Source organism: Glandiceps talaboti, chromosome 8 (assembly GCF_964340395.1).
Source record: "Glandiceps talaboti chromosome 8, keGlaTala1.1, whole genome shotgun sequence".
In the NCBI taxonomy this organism is placed as follows: Eukaryota; Metazoa; Hemichordata; class Enteropneusta; family Spengelidae; genus Glandiceps; species Glandiceps talaboti.
Genome location: NC_135556.1, coordinates 166399 through 185082, shown reverse-complemented (window position 1 = coordinate 185082; position 18684 = coordinate 166399). Strand labels below are relative to the sequence as shown.

General features: G+C 38.7%; 1 protein-coding gene across 3 annotated transcripts; it reads right to left on the bottom strand.

Annotated features, from left to right (window-relative positions):
- Positions 1-8728: 8728 nt before the first annotated feature.
- Positions 8729-18304, bottom strand: LOC144438656 (uncharacterized). Of its 3 annotated transcripts, XR_013481075.1 has the most exons (5): positions 17833-18304; positions 12595-13024; positions 11610-11753; positions 11255-11430; positions 8729-10607 (listed from the first exon to the last, which is right to left on the bottom strand). XR_013481075.1 is itself a non-coding variant. In XM_078127800.1 (4 exons), exons 2-4 carry the CDS (start codon positions 12606-12608, stop codon positions 10541-10543), a joined length of 225 nt encoding a protein of 74 aa, XP_077983926.1. In that variant the 5' UTR covers positions 12609-13024; positions 17833-18304; the 3' UTR covers positions 8729-10540. The 3 variants fall into 3 exon arrangements, 1 of the variants encoding a protein (XP_077983926.1); XM_078127800.1 differs by lacking the exon at positions 11255-11430; XR_013481074.1 differs by lacking the exon at positions 8729-10607 and having other exon boundaries at positions 10950-11430.
- Between the last annotated feature and the right edge of the window lie 380 nt (positions 18305-18684).

Here is an 18684-nt window from a genome sequence, read left to right as displayed (position 1 = left end):
AGCAGAGGGTAGCGGATTTTTTTTTCCAGCAAAAGTATTGAAATGTGGTAGCGAAGGTAGCGGAGGGTAGCGGATTTTTTTTCCAGCAAAAGCGCTGAGATTTGGTAGCGACGGTAGCGGTAGGTAGCGATTTTTTTTCCGGCAAAAGCACTGAAATGTGGTAGCGAAGGTAGCGGTGGGTAGCGAATTTTTTTTTCAGCAAAAGCGCTGAGATTTGGTAGCGAAGGTAGCGGTAGCTATAGGTAGCGGAGGGTAGCGGATTTTTTTCCAGCAAAAGGATTGAAATGTGGTAGCGAAGGTAGCGGTAGGTAGCGGAGGGTAGCGGATTTTTTTTCCAGCAAAAGGATTGAAATGTAGTAGCGAAGGTAGCGGTAGGTAGCGGAGGGTAGCGGATTTTTTTTTCCAGCAAAAGGATTGAAATGTGGTAGCGAAGGTAGCGGTAGGTAGCGGAGGGTAGCGGATTTTTTTTTCAGCAAAAGCGCTGAGATTTGGTAGCGAAGGTAGCAGTAGGTAGCGGAGGGTAGCGGATTTTTTTTTCAGCAAAAGCGCTGAGATTTGGTAGCGAAGGTAGCGGTAGGTAGCGGAGGGTAGCGGATTTTTTTCCAGCAAAAGGATTGAAATGTGGTAGCGAAGGTAGCGGTAGGTAGCGGAGGGTAGCGGATTTTTTTTCCAGCAAAAGCGTTGAGATTTGGTAGCAGAGGGTAGCGGATTTTTTTTTCCAGCAAAAGTATTGAAATGTGGTAGCGAAGGTAGCGGAGGGTAGCGGATTTTTTTTCGAGCAAAAGCGCTGAGATTTGGTAGCGACGGTAGCGGTAGGTAGCGATTTTTTTTCCGGCAAAAGCACTGAAATGTGGTAGCGAAGGTAGCGGTGGGTAGCGAATTTTTTTTTCAGCAAAAGCGCTGAGATTTGGTAGCGAAGGTAGCGGTAGCTATAGGTAGCGGAGGGTAGCGGATTTTTTTCCAGCAAAAGGATTGAAATGTGGTAGCGAAGGTAGCGGTAGGTAGCGGAGGGTAGCGGATTTTTTTTCCAGCAAAAGGATTGAAATGTAGTAGCGAAGGTAGCGGTAGGTAGCGGAGGGTAGCTGATTTTTTTCCAGCAAAAGGATTGAAATGTGGTAGCGAAGGTAGCGGTAGGTAGCGGAGGGTAGCGGATTTTTTTTCCAGCAAAAGGATTGAAATGTGGTAGCGAAGGTAGCGGTAGGTAGCGGAGGGTAGCGGATTTTTTTCCAGCAAAAGGATTGAAATGTGGTAGCGAAGGTAGCGGTAGGTAGCGGAGGGTAGCGGATTTTTTTTTTCAGCAAAAGCGCTGAGATTTGGTAGCGAAGGTAGCGGTGGGTAGCGGAGGGTAGCGGATTTTTTTTTTCAGCAAAAGCGCTGAGATTTGGTAGCGAAGGTAGCGGTAGGTAGCGGAGGGTAGCGGATTTTTTTTCCAGCAAAAGGATTGAAATGTGGTAGCGAAGGTAGCGGTAGGTAGCGGAGGGTAGCGGATTTTTTTCCAGCAAAAGGATTGAAATGTGGTAGCGAAGGTAGCGGTAGGTAGCGGATTTTTTTTTTCAGCAAAAGCGCTGAGATTTGGTAGCGAAGGTAGCGGTAGGTAGCGGAGGGTAGCGGATTTTTTTCCAGCAAAAGGATTGAAATGTGGTAGCGAAGGTAGCGGTAGGTAGCGGAGGGTAGCGGATTTTTTTTCCAGCAAAAGGATTGAAATGTGGTAGCGAAGGTAGCGGTAGGTAGCGGATTTTTTTTTTCAGCAAAAGCGCTGAGATTTGGTAGCGAAGGTAGCGGTAGGTAGCGGAGGGTAGCGGATTTTTTTCCAGCAAAAGGATTGAAATGTGGTAGCGAAGGTAGCGGTAGGTAGCGGAGGGTAGCGGATTTTTTTCCAGCAAAAGGATTGAAATGTGGTAGCGAAGGTAGCGGTAGGTAGCGGAGGGTAGCGGATTTTTTTTCCAGCAAAAGCGTTGAGATTTGGTAGCAGAGGGTAGCGGATTTTTTTTTCCAGCAAAAGTATTGAAATGTGGTAGCGAAGGTAGCGGAGGGTAGCGGATTTTTTTTCCAGCAAAAGCGCTGAGATTTGGTAGCGACGGTAGCGGTAGGTAGCGATTTTTTTTCCGGCAAAAGCACTGAAATGTGGTAGCGAAGGTAGCGGTGGGTAGCGAATTTTTTTTTCAGCAAAAGCGCTGAGATTTGGTAGCGAAGGTAGCGGTAGCTATAGGTAGCGGAGGGTAGCAGATTTTTTTCCAGCAAAAGGATTGAAATGTGGTAGCGAAGGTAGCGGTAGGTAGCGGAGGGTAGCGGATTTTTTTTCCAGCAAAAGGATTGAAATGTAGTAGCGAAGGTAGCGGTAGGTAGCGGAGGGTAGCTGATTTTTTTCCAGCAAAAGGATTGAAATGTGGTAGCGAAGGTAGCGGTAGGTAGCGGAGGGTAGCGGATTTTTTTTCCAGCAAAAGGATTGAAATGTGGTAGCGAAGGTAGCGGTAGGTAGCGGAGGGTAGCGGATTTTTTTCCAGCAAAAGGATTGAAATGTGGTAGCGAAGGTAGCGGTAGGTAGCGGAGGGTAGCGGATTTTTTTTTTCAGCAAAAGCGCTGAGATTTGGTAGCGAAGGTAGCGGTGGGTAGCGGAGGGTAGCGGATTTTTTTTTTCAGCAAAAGCGCTGAGATTTGGTAGCGAAGGTAGCGGTAGGTAGCGGAGGGTAGCGGATTTTTTATCCAGCAAAAGGATTGAAATGTGGTAGCGAAGGTAGCGGTAGGTAGCGGAGGGTAGCGGATTTTTTTCCAGCAAAAGGATTGAAATGTGGTAGCGAAGGTAGCGGTAGGTAGCGGATTTTTTTTTTCAGCAAAAGCGCTGAGATTTGGTAGCGAAGGTAGCGGTAGGTAGCGGAGGGTAGCGGATTTTTTTCCAGCAAAAGGATTGAAATGTGGTAGCGAAGGTAGCGGAGGGTAGCGGATTTTTTTTCCAGCAAAAGGATTGAAATGTGGTAGCGAAGGTAGCGGTAGGTAGCGGATTTTTTTTTTCAGCAAAAGCGCTGAGATTTGGTAGCGAAGGTAGCGGTAGGTAGCGGAGGGTAGCGGATTTTTTTCCAGCAAAAGGATTGAAATGTGGTAGCGAAGGTAGCGGTAGGTAGCGGAGGGTAGCGGATTTTTTTTCCGGCAAAAGCACTGAAATGTGGTAGCGAAGGTAGCGGTGGGTAGCGAATTTTTTTTTCAGCAAAAGCGCTGAGATTTGGTAGCGAAGGTAGCGGTAGGTAGCGGAGGGTAGCGGATTTTTTTCCAGCAAAAGGATTGAAATGTGGTAGCGAAGGTAGCGGTAGGTAGCGGAGGGTAGCGGATTTTTTTTCCAGCAAAAGGATTGAAATGTGGTAGCGAAGGTAGCGGTAGGTAGCGGAGGGTAGCTGATTTTTTTCCAGCAAAAGGATTGAAATGTGGTAGCGAAGGTAGCGGTAGGTAGCGGAGGGTAGCGGATTTTTTTTCCAGCAAAAGGATTGAAATGTGGTAGCGAAGGTAGCGGTAGGTAGCGGAGGGTAGCGGATTTTTTTCCAGCAAAAGGATTGAAATGTGGTAGCGAAGGTAGCGGTAGGTAGCGGAGGGTAGCGGATTTTTTTTTTCAGCAAAAGCGCTGAGATTTGGTAGCGAAGGTAGCGGTAGGTAGCGGAGGGTAGCGGATTTTTTTTTTTCAGCAAAAGCGCTGAGATTTGGTAGCGAAGGTAGTGGTAGGTAGCGGAGGGTAGCGGATTTTTTTTCCAGCAAAAGGATTGAAATGTGGTAGCGAAGGTAGCGGTAGGTAGCGGAGGGTAGCGGATTTTTTTCCAGCAAAAGGATTGAAATGTGGTAGCGAAGGTAGCGGTAGGTAGCGGATTTTTTTTTTCAGCAAAAGCGCTGAGATTTGGTAGCGAAGGTAGCGGTAGGTAGCGGAGGGTAGCGGATTTTTTTCCAGCAAAAGGATTGAAATGTGGTAGCGAAGGTAGCGGTAGGTAGCGGAGGGTAGCGGATTTTTTTTCCAGCAAAAGGATTGAAATGTGGTAGCGAAGGTAGCGGTAGGTAGCGGATTTTTTTCCAGCAAAAGGATTGAAATGTGGTAGCGAAGGTAGCGGTAGGTAGCGGAGGGTAGCGGATTTTTTTTCCCGCAAAAGTATTGAAATGTGGTAGCGAAGGTAGCGGTAGGTAGCGGAGGGTAGCGATTTTTTTTCCGGCAAAAGCACTGAGATTTGGTAGCGAAGGTAGCGATTTTTTTTCAGCAAAAGCACTGAAATGTGGTAGCGTAGGTAGCGGAAGGTAATAATAATAATATAATAATAATATTCTTTATTGCCAATCGATAGAATCGAGAGGAATGTGCCTTGGCGTTGCTCAAAAAAACACTCAAATACAGAAAAAGACACCACAAAAGCACCATAAAATCACAAACGACTGATAAAAATGCAGTATTATGACACAAAAATACAATCTTAAAACGCTACATTCAAATGCGACAGTTTTGAACTGCTTTTGGAAAGAAACTGTGTAAAAAAAAAACGTTTCCCTGAGGGAAGGAGTTCGTAAAAGTGATGCGCCGGGTGTGTTGTATCCTTTATAATCGTGTCGGATCTCCGTACAAGGCGACCAGCATAAACAGAATCAACCGATGGAACCTCGCACCCGATTATTCTTGAAGCGGTCTTAGCTATTCTTTCAAGACTAATTCTATCCTTCTGTACGTGTCGCATTACCGTACCAGACAGCAATAGAAAATGTAATAATACTCTCAATGATTGCTCTGTAAAAACGAATGAGAATATGTTGACTTAACCCAAATTTCTTAAGTTGCCTCAGGAAAAACAAACGTTGTTGTGCCTTTACCAAAATTGCGTGTATGTGGGTATCCCATCTCAATGTATTTGTATTGTTGAACCTAAGAAGGTAAATGATTCCACCTGGTCAACATGTTGATCATTGATTTTAAGTGGGGCAATTAAACCTGGTTTTCTGCGAAAGTCGATGAGCATTTCCTTTGTTTTCTTAATATTCAGCTCAAGGTTATTATTTGAGCACCAGTCAACTAGCCAGGCCACCTCGGAACGGTAGATGACTTCGTTGCCATTTTTAATCAGCCCAATAACTGTAGTGTCATCTGCAAATTTTACGAGTTTTACAGACTCATTATGGGAGACACAATCGTTGGTAAACAAGGAATATAACAACGGTGATAGGACACAACCTTGAGGTGCGCCAGTACTAAGAGTGATGGAATATGATGTTTTATCCCCAAGCCTAATGGTCTGTGGCCTATTCAACAAAAAGTCCAAAAGCCAAAAACACAGGGACGTATTAAAATCGAATGATTTGAGCTTCTCAAACAGTTGCTTTGGAACGATCGTATTAAATGCTGAACTATAATCTATGAAAAGAATACGTGCATATGTACCAGGTGATTCTAGATGTTGTAGAACAAAGTGTAAACCAAGAGCAACAGCGTCATCAACTGACCTGTTCGCTCGATATGCAAACTGGAATGGGTCAAGAAATGGCTCGGTAGCAGATTTAAGGTATCTTAGACCTTCATGATTACGGAAGTTAGAGCTACAGGTCATGATAATCGTTCAAACATGATATTTTCCTTCTCTTTGGAACTGGAACTATTATGGAGGACTTGAAACATGCGTTTCAAGGTAGCGGAGGGTAGCGGAATATTGTTTTACCCGGCGACCGAAAGTACACCAACACAGAATCAAAAAGCCTCCACCAACATATGTGGTAAAGATATTAAAACTAGTCCTACAAAAATACATTTGAATTCAATGGAGAATTCTAGAAGTATATATCTATGGTTGTAGTATGGGTTCAGTGGCATCATGGTATAGCTGACATTACATTCGATGAATTTGAGCAAAGAATACTCGAACCACACAATAAGAATATTATATTCTTGGACCTTTTCAGAGATGATATTGTTATGCTAAAGGACGAAACAAAAGATAACTTTAAAGTGTGGGTCAAAATTAATAACGATTTACACTGAACTTTTAAGTTTTCGTTTTAAAGTTCGTAAGGGGTGGACAATTTGATATCCTGAGGAGGACTTGGAAGATTTCGGGGGGAAAAACAGATGCCAAATGGAGTTTCTTGAAAAAAATCCGGATCTGAGTGGGTGATGGAAAAAAATGTCTTGGCAGGGAAATGATGCACAAGTTCGAGTGTACAGTTCAACCTGCTAGTACCTCTCCAAATAGGACACTTGTCAGATCATGACTAACATTTTCAAACACATGTCAGGGACCAGTCAGTTTCGTTGGCCTGTGGTACATATATATATTTGTTCTTGTCACTATTTCTTTCATAATTTTTTTAAATATTACTTCATGTAAGGTTCAAACATAACTATACATAAAATTATACATATACATGTATTACGTAGCTACCACACTAGTTTAAGTTCACAAATGATGTTTAAGTTCACAAATCAAGTTTCCGATTTGCATTTTCAGTGTGTCATCATACCACGGCATATATAAAAACTGTCAACGATGTTTATTTAATTGAAAATCAAACATGTAATGAAATATGTAGTTTACTAAATATAATCTGTGTGTGATAGAACAGCATCTTTTTACTCTCCTTATCACCCTGTGCGAAAACCAAACAGAAAATTGTGGCAACAAAAGTTGGTGTTCAACATAGGTGTAAAAAATCCGGATATCTCAAAGAAGGAAAGAAAAAAAAAATTGCCAGCATAGGCGAAGGAGAAAAAGATAATTCACAGGCAAGCAGGTGGGAAAAAATATAATAACTCTCCACCAATCCCCCCCCCCCCGGATATCAAATGGTCTACCCCTAACAGGAAACAACGTACTTGGATCGACAAGTTTACAAAGATCGGAGATACAACAAAGGAAGGATACTTGACACAAACCAATACAAAATTAACTGACATATTTCAGGTCTTCCATAAAGAGTATCGATCGTCACCCGATAGATACGTTTAAAGAGTTCTCTAAAGGTGAAAGCCTTAGATGGCGACGTCCGTAACTGTATCAACACAGGGGATTTTGTCAACAAATTAAAAGATTTCGCAAACAATCTACAACGATGTGGATATGAACTGTTTTAGAACAAAATCACGCAAGTTATGTACGAAGTCAATCACAAAGCCAGAAATATTTATCTTCAAAAAAATCCTGCAATGAAAAGCATGTGTGAAAACAAAAGATTTGTTCATAACAACATACAACCCATTCATCAACACAAAAGACCTAAAATTGGCAACCAAAATATGTGAAATCATGTAAAAGAATCGAATAGTTGTTCCCTGAAAAATCACCAATAGCCTAAAAACGAAACACAAATCTTTGTGACACACTAGTTACAAAAACACGAACAACATGAATAGTCAGAATCAACACAAGACATCGGGTTTAAACATTGAAATTTCGGTATTGTTACTACACGCACACATGTCAGAAACATAAACAACATCGAAAACTTATTATTATTATTATTATAATTATTAATATTATTATTATCATGAATTAACATTATGGTAAATATTGTTAAATGATTTAGGAAGGAACCACACCATGGTTTCGAAACCTATTGTATATGGATCACATGCAAATAATGCCAAACTTTAGATTCACCAGCGTCTCGCAATATAAACATTTAGCTAATATTTACCAACCGAAAGTATTATTTTAACTAATAGCGTACACCGTAGAAGTGACGCACATACAGAAAATACTTAAAGTCTGGAGCTACCCCCCCCCCCCCATACCTACCTGCTTTCTCCAACGCCTTTAGAAACATCATAGTTCCATAGCTACAGCTCGATACAAGAAATATTAGCCAACCAACAACAGACAGTACATGCAAGTGTACAATAAAACAACAACACACACATATACATACATACATACATACATACATACATACATACAACGTATGCAACACGACCTAGAATACATTATTCCACAAAGTATACACCACGGACACTCGATGAGTTTCATTTTACCCTTGCTTTTGATGAGTAATAGAAAAGCTGGTGATTATTTAATTATGCGTCAAGTTTATAAAAAAATGTTTGATACCTGTGAATTAAATGGAACTGTCGTACATATTCCACTTTGGTAAAAACCCTACGAAAAAAAAAATATATATGTGTGTGTGTGTGTGTTGTAAACCGTTTGTGGGACTTGTCAATAGGGGCACTTTTCAGCCCGGGTACATATATGTAATTAATATTATACATATTATTAATGATGTATTAATAGTTAATTTAACACTACACTTTTTAGCCGTCACCTACAAGTAATGAATGGTATATATAATGAACCCATAACAGAAAAACGTTATGTGACACCTATTAATCCACATATATCCTTTTCCCTTATTCGTCTGTGGTTGCCATGCTAGCCCACATAATTGACCTTTAACAAAGTTCATCTACAGCCAAACATCAAAGCAATTGGCATAGTTTTTTTTATTAAGTTGATAGCACAGAGACAGACACTTTACCATCCCTATAACACATACTTTACAAATTGGAAACATTTGTACACAATAATGCATTTGTGCAATGCAGGGTCTCACTTCACTGTACATTGTATGTGTATTCATGGATATTGTCAAGGGGTGAGGAAAGGGTGCAGTTTTGAAAATAATTAGAACATCAGACAATGGTGTTATTTTTTGAGCTTGACAGCAATTTTTATTAGAAAATTTAAAATCAATACAAAATTACAGATGTGTAAACAATGGAGTTTTATATATCTCAAGATGAGTACAAGAAATAAGATCTACAGTCATAAATAAGCCAGCTACTTTTCAATATTAATGGAAAATGTCTTCCTCAAATCATTTGGAAGAAATAGTTAACTTTTCACAACTGATATGTTTCTCAGGAATCATATATATGAAACACTACTATAACAGCCTGTTAAGTCCAATTGTTCCTCTCTCAGAAGTGAGTGACATATCACAGGTAAAATATATTTTTCCCAGAAGGAAACAAAGTACATGACACCAAATATAAAAACAGTAAACCTAATGTAAAAATGTCATGGCTTACACCTAGGTGCATTAAACCACAGAAAAGTTTAGTAATAATATAAAAAAGGTAAACAGAAAAGAAATGCTGGCATAATCTTGAATAGACAAGTAGCCTTTTCCAGCCTTAAATACAAACGCTACGAAAGCTAAAAGTGGTTGGATATAACATTATCAATAAATATGCCAAGACTTTAATGTGGGAGTACATTACAATTACATATTGTGGTAGCAATTTGTGTCACATGAAACTCAAATTTTAATAGCATGTAAAACATAACATGATAGCTAAGAGAAATAAAAATAGCTCCAATGGCACTGAGGTACAACTGTACTGTTTTCAAAACATTTCACATGGTGAGCCATGCTAGGTATACATGTTAATTTGCTAAACGACCAAGAAGTTGCCTATCTACCCTATTGTAATCTTTGCAAATCATTTGACTGTTATTATGGGTGTGGTCAGGTTGGTAGAAGTATTTGCATAGATTTTTAAAATGTTTACTCATTTGTCTACAAAGTGATGTTATTTCACTAAAACATAATGCCATTTGGCTGTTGCCATGGTTGATTGGGCCAATTTTAATAGTCAAAAGGTTTGAACATCTGCAAAATAAGTCTAGTAGCATCTCACCAAGTTCCAGTCCAAGAACTTCCAAGTTTGTAATAGAAGTTTTTTTTTACCAAAAAGACAGATTTTAGCCCCAGTTTCTATATTTGTATATTGGTGAAATCATAATGTCACGAACAAGTCTTAATTTACACCCTCTTGAGAACATTCCCACCAAATTTCAGACCAGACTGCCGAGTAGTTTCTGAGTTTTAGTTTTCTTCTTACCAAAAATCACGTTTGACCAAAACCACACACCTGTGACGCGAACATTTTCATTTGAACAATTTCCCAACTAGACATCACAAGTATATGTCCCTTCAAAACAGTAGGGGCTGGCAGTTTTTGAGTCGTACACACACACACACACAGACACTACTGGCCTATAGCACTACTGAACCTAGTTCAATTGTGCTAAAAAAAATCTGCCAACAAGACCAAAAAAGTATTGTTCCCACCCCACCCCTCACCTAAATCACACATAATGCACAAGTTAACCACTAATGAGCTCCTCAATTGGGGTAGGGGGGGGGGACCTGTTCAAGCATGTCTGAGTTATGGCTTTGGACACGGAAAAATCACAAACAAAATGGCTGCTAGGCGGCCATATTGGATAATATCAAGAAACAAATTGACGTGCATATGTATGCCATAGTATGTTGCCCCTGTACTAAGTTTGAATAAAAATTGGTCCAGGCATCTCCAAGAAACAGCTCCGGCTAAAATAATTTGTACTACATTGTTCATTAGTGCATCTGATAAGCAGACTTTACAATTAACATACCCCCCGCCTGGCAATCGCCATGACAATCTTGGCTGTACATGCCATGTGCAATGGTAGATATTATCTTTTCCATATGCTTTTCCCTGTCACTTGACTGGATGAAAAGATACTGTTCTTCTGCTTTCGCTGTTATGATTTCATATGCCAATTCCCCATTGAAAAACATAGCTGACACAGCTTTTTTCTGTAACTGTATTTGTGAACCTGTAATTATACAAACATAACGTTTTAACATACAAGAAGTTTTGTGATTTTAGAATTGATGGGCTACAAGAAAATGGATGCATACAGTAACAATAATTGTTGACGTCAACATAGTAAGGAGACTTTTGTCATAGCTCAAACCAGTGTAATAGTTTAACACAGTTCAATTTTTCTGTAGCACAGATACAACTGAAGTTGTCACATGTTTTATTAATGGAAGTTCCATTTAAAATAAGTATATTGGATTAGAGTATTTCTTTTAATTGCATCATAAAAGTAAAAACTTTGTAATACTTTATGTTTAATATTAGTGTATTCATACAATACAATTAAGCCATTTGTTGCATTCTTTTTGTGTAACCTTAATTTTCTGTATGAGTGTCATAAAAAGTTGTTCTGTATTGCATACATGATTTGAAACCTGATTCTTGGTTGGTTTGATTTTAAAGGTACTGCAATGGCACTCCTACGCAGTATTACAGGTATCATTGTCACTGCCATGATAAAAGTTATCTTTATCATCATAAAAAAGAAATCATTCATTAAAAGCATTTCAAAATTTCAAAGTGATGAAATCAGCCATGTCACTGTCATTCACATCCAAACATATGAAGTACATTCACTTCTCTTCGTCTGTGACTACTTACGCGCAAAAGGCAGGTAAACCTCAACCATAAAAAATTACATGCTGATCTATGCCATAGTTTGTTGTCCTTGTAACATGTTAATTCAGAAATTGGTACATCCATATCTGAGTACTGACGGATGGATGCATAAATAGATAGACAGAACCCAATCCATAAGTCCCCATTCTGGACTTCGTCTGGCGGGAATTAAAAAGATAATGTTTGTGTATAGGAACAAAGAATATGGATGCAGGAACACAATCTAGATATGTTAGTCCCCTGAAGTTTTCTCTGCTGCACAGAAAGATTTCGTAAGAGTTAAAAGAACAATAACTGAAATTGCCATATATTAATACACAAGTTCAATTTCACTTACCAGAAACAACACCGTATTTGTGCAGATGTTGAGGGCTCAGCTTTATTTTGTAAGAAGTCTTTCATTATGCCGTCTCCTTTGAGTTGTCTCACAACAGCATTGTATGCTTCTGAAAAACCTCTGAAGCTAACCCAAGAATGGTTTCTGAAAAAACAGAATCAGTACAACTATATTAAATACCCTCATATTGAGGAAAGGAAAAATGAAAAATGTGCATACTTCCTCATATAGCTCTCCTCTGTAAGGCACCTATGTTTGCAATTTAAGAGAATGATATAGAGCTTTCAAGTGTAACACAACAATGTAAGGTAATGGCACAATCAGCGCATGGTGAAAGTTCCTGTATGAGTTGAACTTAATACCTGTGTTAATTGTTAACATTTTAAATTTACACCTTTTAAAATCAAAGCACAATAAACATCCCCTATTTAAAAATTCCCAAAGGTTGTACTTGCAAACATTTTTTGAATGTTTACTCACTTGCCTACCTAATGATGTTGTTATTAGACCAAAACATACTACCACTTAGTTGTTGCTATGGGCATGGTCACTGTTGCTAGGGCCAAATGTTGCAGAAGAACAATTCTGAGAATATTCCTACCAAATATCAGGTCAATCTGCCCAGTAGTTTTGGAGATCAAGATTTTTGACCAAAAATTCACATTTTTTGACCCAAAAATGGCTCTTAATCGGCTAAATTGCATAATATCTCTAAACAAATTAACGTGCTTATGTATGACATCGTTTATTATCCATAGACTAAGATTGAAAATAATTGGTCCGTGAATGTCCATGAATGACTCCGGTCGGACCCACACACACGGACAGAACCCAATCTATAATCCAACCCCCCCCCCCCCCAAAAAAAAAAAAAAAAAAATATCAAAGGTTGCAGCAGGTCTGTAGACACAAGTTGGTGTGTTTTCTTTATGAATGTGCTACAAACGTAAGTAAGAAAGTAAGAAAAGAAAATATAAATACTTACGCAAGACAGGCCATCCATTCATGAAGGGCAACAGCTGCAAATGCCTCTTCAGAAATAGACAGAGCATCTTTTCTCCTGATATCTGATGGATAAAACTTGTGCCCTCTTTTGTCTCCTCATCTTCCTCATCAATTGCAATTCTATGATCTTCGAGCGCTCTTTGAAATATAACCTCGATGTAATTAAACCTCTTGGGCATGTTGACAAGTGCATGATTGATGGAAAAAAATAAACATTGTACCCCAACATATGTTAACTTGGCACACAACAATGTCATTATCACATTTTCTTCTAGGTACTTCATATCTTTTGAAATATGGATATTCACCAAAGCATCATGGCTTTTCTTAAGGTTTTGTATTCTTCCATCAGCCTTGATAATGTCCATCTTGAAGTTTTGACCTCTAAGGCATACCTGACAGTGTAGATCCTGAGTGGATAACAAGAGGAAAAACAAGAAAATGCTATATTATTGTATACTTAGTTGAAAAATGGCAATCTATGCATGTCATCAGAAAATTACTGCACATTTATTGTTCATAATTTACAAGCCTGCTGCCATGATGAGTAACATTAAACTGGAATGTCATAAATAATTACAAATATTTAATTTAATCAACTAGTCTGCCAAAAAAGCAAACAAGGAACACATATCATAAGCAAACAAGACATTGTATAATGATATAGTCCCGCAGGTTCATTTGGGTGTTTTTGGCGGATAGGTTGTGGTGCAAACAAAATGTCCGCAAGTTGGCCATATTGGATCATATCACAAAATAAATTGATGTGCATATGTATGCAGTAGTGTGTTGTCCTTGTAGTGAGTTTGAGACAAATCAGTCAAGCCATGGCTCTGGAAAGCAAAACAAACAAATGACAAAATGGCCACCTGTCGGCCATATGGGATTGTATCACAAAACAAATTGACGTGTATGTATGTCCATGGAAGTATAACGTATGTCATAGTGTATCAAGTTTGAGACAAATTGGCCAAGCCATGTCTGAGAAATGGCTCCGGACATATTCCAGACAGACAAATGAAATTGTGACAAAATGGCCGCCTGTCAGACATATTGGATCGTATCACAAAATTAATTTACATGCATATGTACGTCATACTTTGTTGTCCTTGTACCAAGTTTGAGACGAATCGGTCCAGCCATGTCTGAGAAATGGGTGCGGATACACGCACACACGGACGGAACCCAATTCATAACTCCCCAATCCGGACTTTGTCTGACAGGGACTAAAAATGACAATGCCTACATTTGTATATGTGGTATCTCTTACAAAAGTATCAAATCACAGCCTGTTCACAAGACACATGGCAGACAAAAGAGTTTACTTTGTAAATACCAAGTGCTGCAAGTCAGTTGCAAGTTGATCTTACTCTAAATGGTTGGGATGTACTACCCAACAACATTACTAAGTATTCTATAGCCCTGGTTTGGCACTGGCCTGGTCTTGTCCTAGAGCAAAAAAGCCAATGTGAACGCATACCTTGTCCCAGATGACGCCCTCGCATGCTACCTACAATACATGTTGACTTTGTTGCCATTGTCTAAGTGAAGGCAACAAAGAGGATTACCACATAGGTATTGTTCTGATCATGGATCTATTCTCTATAGAGAATCATAAACATTATTGGTAATACAATCAAGTGACTGAGGAAGGAACCATATCATGGTTTTGAAATGCATGGTACAAGGGTCTTAGAGAAATCAGTTACTTAGTTACTATACAGTCCGACTACTGTCCTGCCATATTATTACCCATAACCAGTCAACCCATGCATATTCTCTTCAACATAATTAATGTACACTATGAAGTGCCATTGTCACATAAAATAGTTGATGTGAACACATACCAAAAGTTAATTCTGGATTAATTTGTTTCCTGGGACCAGGCCACGGCCAGGATTTTTAGTAATATCAACAGCCTAATTAACTCAACGTACTTAATATACAATGAAATAGCATCAATGCATAAACTATTGCCATGGCTAATAAAAAAATCCATTTCAATGTTATGAAAAACTGTCAATTGGTCATAGGCTTTGTAATTTTTAACATTATAGCTTACACACTAGTCTACATATGATTGCAATTATTTTGAGGACAATAATACCATGCCAGGTCACCAAAGTGTTTCAATTAATTTCGTACACAAGGAAATTAAAAGGAGAGACAAGCCCTGGTAATAAAGTGATTGCCTTGCAACGTGAGTTCTAGAGAGTGAACAGTCTGTACCATGGACCAGTATTGTCACCTGGATATTGTGGAACATTAATTAGGCTGTTCACATTTAACATTTTGTGTATGGCCAGGCCCTGGTCCAAAAAAACAAAACAAGTGTGAACAGTTAATTGTCCTGGGACGCATAAGATTTTGTCCAAGGTGAGAAGCTGGTTTAGGCTACAGCCTGGTCTTGTCCTAGAGTAAAAAGTCAATGTGAACACTACCTGGTTCCAGATGACACCCTCTCATGCTGACCTACAGTATATGTTTACCTTTTTACCATTGTCTAAGCAAAGGCAACAAAGTATCTTGGTGCATATATGAGATCAATACTAAGACAATGAACTATGTGTACATTTCTGTTGTCTTTTAATTTATGCAGGTACTGGTATTTAGGGTAAAGGACACTTACCCACCAGCATCTCCCCATATCATTACCCATAAAAAAAATCAGCCATCAATATTCTTTTAAACATAATCAATGTACGCTATGAAATTCTATTCTCACGAAAAAATAGTTATGACTCCATGGGCATGAGCCCAATTTTTGCTGGTATGACTGACTGTATCTTTTAGTGTGGAGATCTAGAGGCGAGTCATTGACAAGTAATCACCAAAATCTAAACATTCCGAGTTTCTCGGGTTTGGGTTGTTCACATAAATTGAGTGACAAACAATCTAAACAGCTGTTTCCTTGATAAGTTGCCCCCCCCCCCCCCCCCCCCCCCCCCCGCCCATTCCATTGTATGGCAATGCTGATTGAGCAGGTCAGACAATGGGAGTTAATTTCACAACTCCTAGGTGACAATGATATAACTCGACACGAACAAGTTTTTACCACATATTTTCTTGGTAATTCGAGTGAAGTAATGTGAAGAAGTGACTCTGTGTGCAGATAAAACTCACTGTACAAGGCGATGACTGTATTTCCTGGAACTGTGTTACACTTTAATTCATGATTTTGATTTTATTATTCTTCGCGAGGAAAATGTGATTTTATAAACTGATAACCAAACAAATGCGAAACAAATAAACTGAACTGACCACTCAACATGTGACGCTGTGCGTCATACCCATCAGCAGTGATGTCACTAACGCATTTACTTGCAACCAATGGCAATAATACATTTGCTCTTACGAATACAAAAATAGTTTGGGGCCCGTTCTGGTCACACTTGTGACTTATGTAGAAATAATAAAACTACTGCTGTAATTAATATTATGCATTCCTTGAATTACTTAAATGTCTTTTGATTAATTTTATGTACCGGTCTTAATTTTATGTAGTCTTTAATTAATTTTATGTATTCCTTGAATTAATTTCATGTATTCCTGGAATTAATTTCATGTAGTCTAGAATTAATTTATGTATGCCCTGAATTAATTTTATTTATGTCCCGAATTATTTTTATGTATGTGCCGAATTATTTTTATTCATGTCGTGAATTAATTTTGTGTATGTCCTGAATTAATTTTGTGTATGTCACGAATTAAATTTGTGTATGTCCCGAATTGATTTTATGTATGTGCTGAATTACTTTTGTGTATGTGTCAAATTAATTTTGCCCCTACAATCCTTTGCGCAAGATATCTTATTCAAAATGGTGGCCCACAGCTCAGAGTGGTGCACGGTGCTCGGCAGGTATACTAGATATGTTTTTTTTCTATACAAATAGTGATGGGTATAGAAAACCATATCTAGTATACCCCCATGAGTATCTGTTTATTTGCTGGTTTATTTAATTATTCTATTTGTCCCTATACTTGTCGTTCGTTTGCTTGTTCATTTGTCATTTATTTGGTAGTTTATTTATTTATTTTTTTATTTATTTGTTTTGTTTTGTTTTGTTTTGTTTTGTTTTGTTTGTCACACGGTTCCTGGGTCCCCTGTGATACAACATGGACTTGGACAAAGGCGCTTGGAAATTTCAAAACACCAATTGGAACACTTGCGTTCCCTCTTCTACCCATGGCAGAAAATTGCTGATATGCTTCAAGTGAGTGTTTCGACTATTCAGCGAAGACGAAAGGCACCTTCGTCCAGGTCCAAGTTGTATCGATGTTACATGTTATTTGTATAATATGGGAAGGTAGTCCCGTTGGATTGGGCCCTTCTCTCGCTAAGTCATCCAAAAGCAAAGACAAAGTCCCGTGGCATCAAACATTCGAAACTTAACTTCATATAGATCGTCTGTCGATCCTAAATTCAGGGGAGACAGAAAAACTCGAACAACTGATTTTAGATTGAGCAAAAATTGGTAGAATCCTCCTTGATTTCTTTCTCGAATGACAACCCGCTGAGCATCACTGCGGGCCGCCATTTTGAATAAGAAATCTTGCGCAAAGGATTGTATTTGTAGGGGCAAAATTAATTCAGCACATACACAAAATCAATTCAGCACATACATAAAATTAAATCGGGACATACACAAAATTAATTCAGCACATACATAAAATTAAATCGGGACATAAATAAAAATAATTCGGCACATACATAAAAATAATTCGACACATACATAAAATTAATTCCAGGAATACATAAAATTAATTCCAGGAATACATAAAATTAATTCAAGACTACATAAAATTAATCAAAAACACATTAAAATAATTCAAGGAATACATAAAATCAATTGTAGACAACATAACAGTGCATACAATTAATCAAAACACATTTAAATAATTCAAGGAATACATAATATTAATTACAGCAGTAGTTTTATTATTTCTACATAATCATGCGATAATTGTGACCAGAACGGGCCCCCATAAAAATAGCGTTATCAGATAATAAGATGGTATGCATAAGTTGTAAAACTGACAGGTCAAGTCTCAACAAAGACATACATAGCTTTTATTTGACTGGTGTTGAAGATGTGTCAAGCAACAAACTGTAATTTTTAGTACAGAAATAGTGGAGAGATGGGCTGGGAGAGCGTAAGTAGAACATAACGTACATACTTACGTGTAAACGAAAAGAGAAATATAAAAAAGTACTTACGATGATATAGTAGAGAGCTAAAACCCGGGGACAAAATGACGATGCAGCTGGAGAATGGAGCTGGCTTTTATCTCGACCTCTGACCTCTGACTTCTAGGATGAATACAACATGTACAACGCAACGTACACGTAACCAGACTCTGCATGTGTACGCAACGCAACGCAAGGCCTGTTTACTCATGCAGTGTACTTCCATGGAGAAAATTAGTGCAGAGATACAGCGCGGTTGTAACACGATGTACACCATTTAGTGTAACCGTAATACAGTATATTCAATGTATAATCATTGAATGTGTTGGAATGTAAAAGGGTACGTTTAGAATTTGAACAAGTGGGATCACGGTTGTCTGTTTGTAACGCAAGTGGTGACTCGGTCGGTGTACTTCCACGGCCAAAAAAGGAGTGCAGAAATAAAACACGGGTAACACGATGTACACCATTTATTTTGTGCAAAAAACATGACGGTAATACAGTCTGATGTATAATGTAGATTCCTAAAATGTGTCTGAATGTAAAAGAGTAAGTTTTGAATCTCGCTACCTTCGCTACCCTTCGCTACGTAGCGGAGAGAAAAAATAAAACCAATTCAACCCCATATCTTGCACTAGATGCATAAAGGTATACCGCTATTGCAGTTGCCAACAGCCATACATGTTCAGCTATAAATCCTACAACTTGTCCCGCTGTTTTTAAAATGAGTGACACGATAGAACCGATAATACCTGGCAGTGCCATCGCTGCTTTATTACCGAGCCATTTTAATACATCCGCAACACATTTAATAACTGCTTTGACTGGACCACCACCACCACTACTACCACTGCTACCACTGCTACCAACGGGTGGTGATTT

Excerpts from the sequence above, each read along its gene's own strand:
- LOC144438656 (XM_078127800.1), bottom strand. Across the intron at positions 10,608-11,609 it reads CAAATACGGTGTTGTTTCTG|GTTCACAAATACAGTTACAG; the intron begins GTAAGTGAAATT and ends GTATAATTACAG.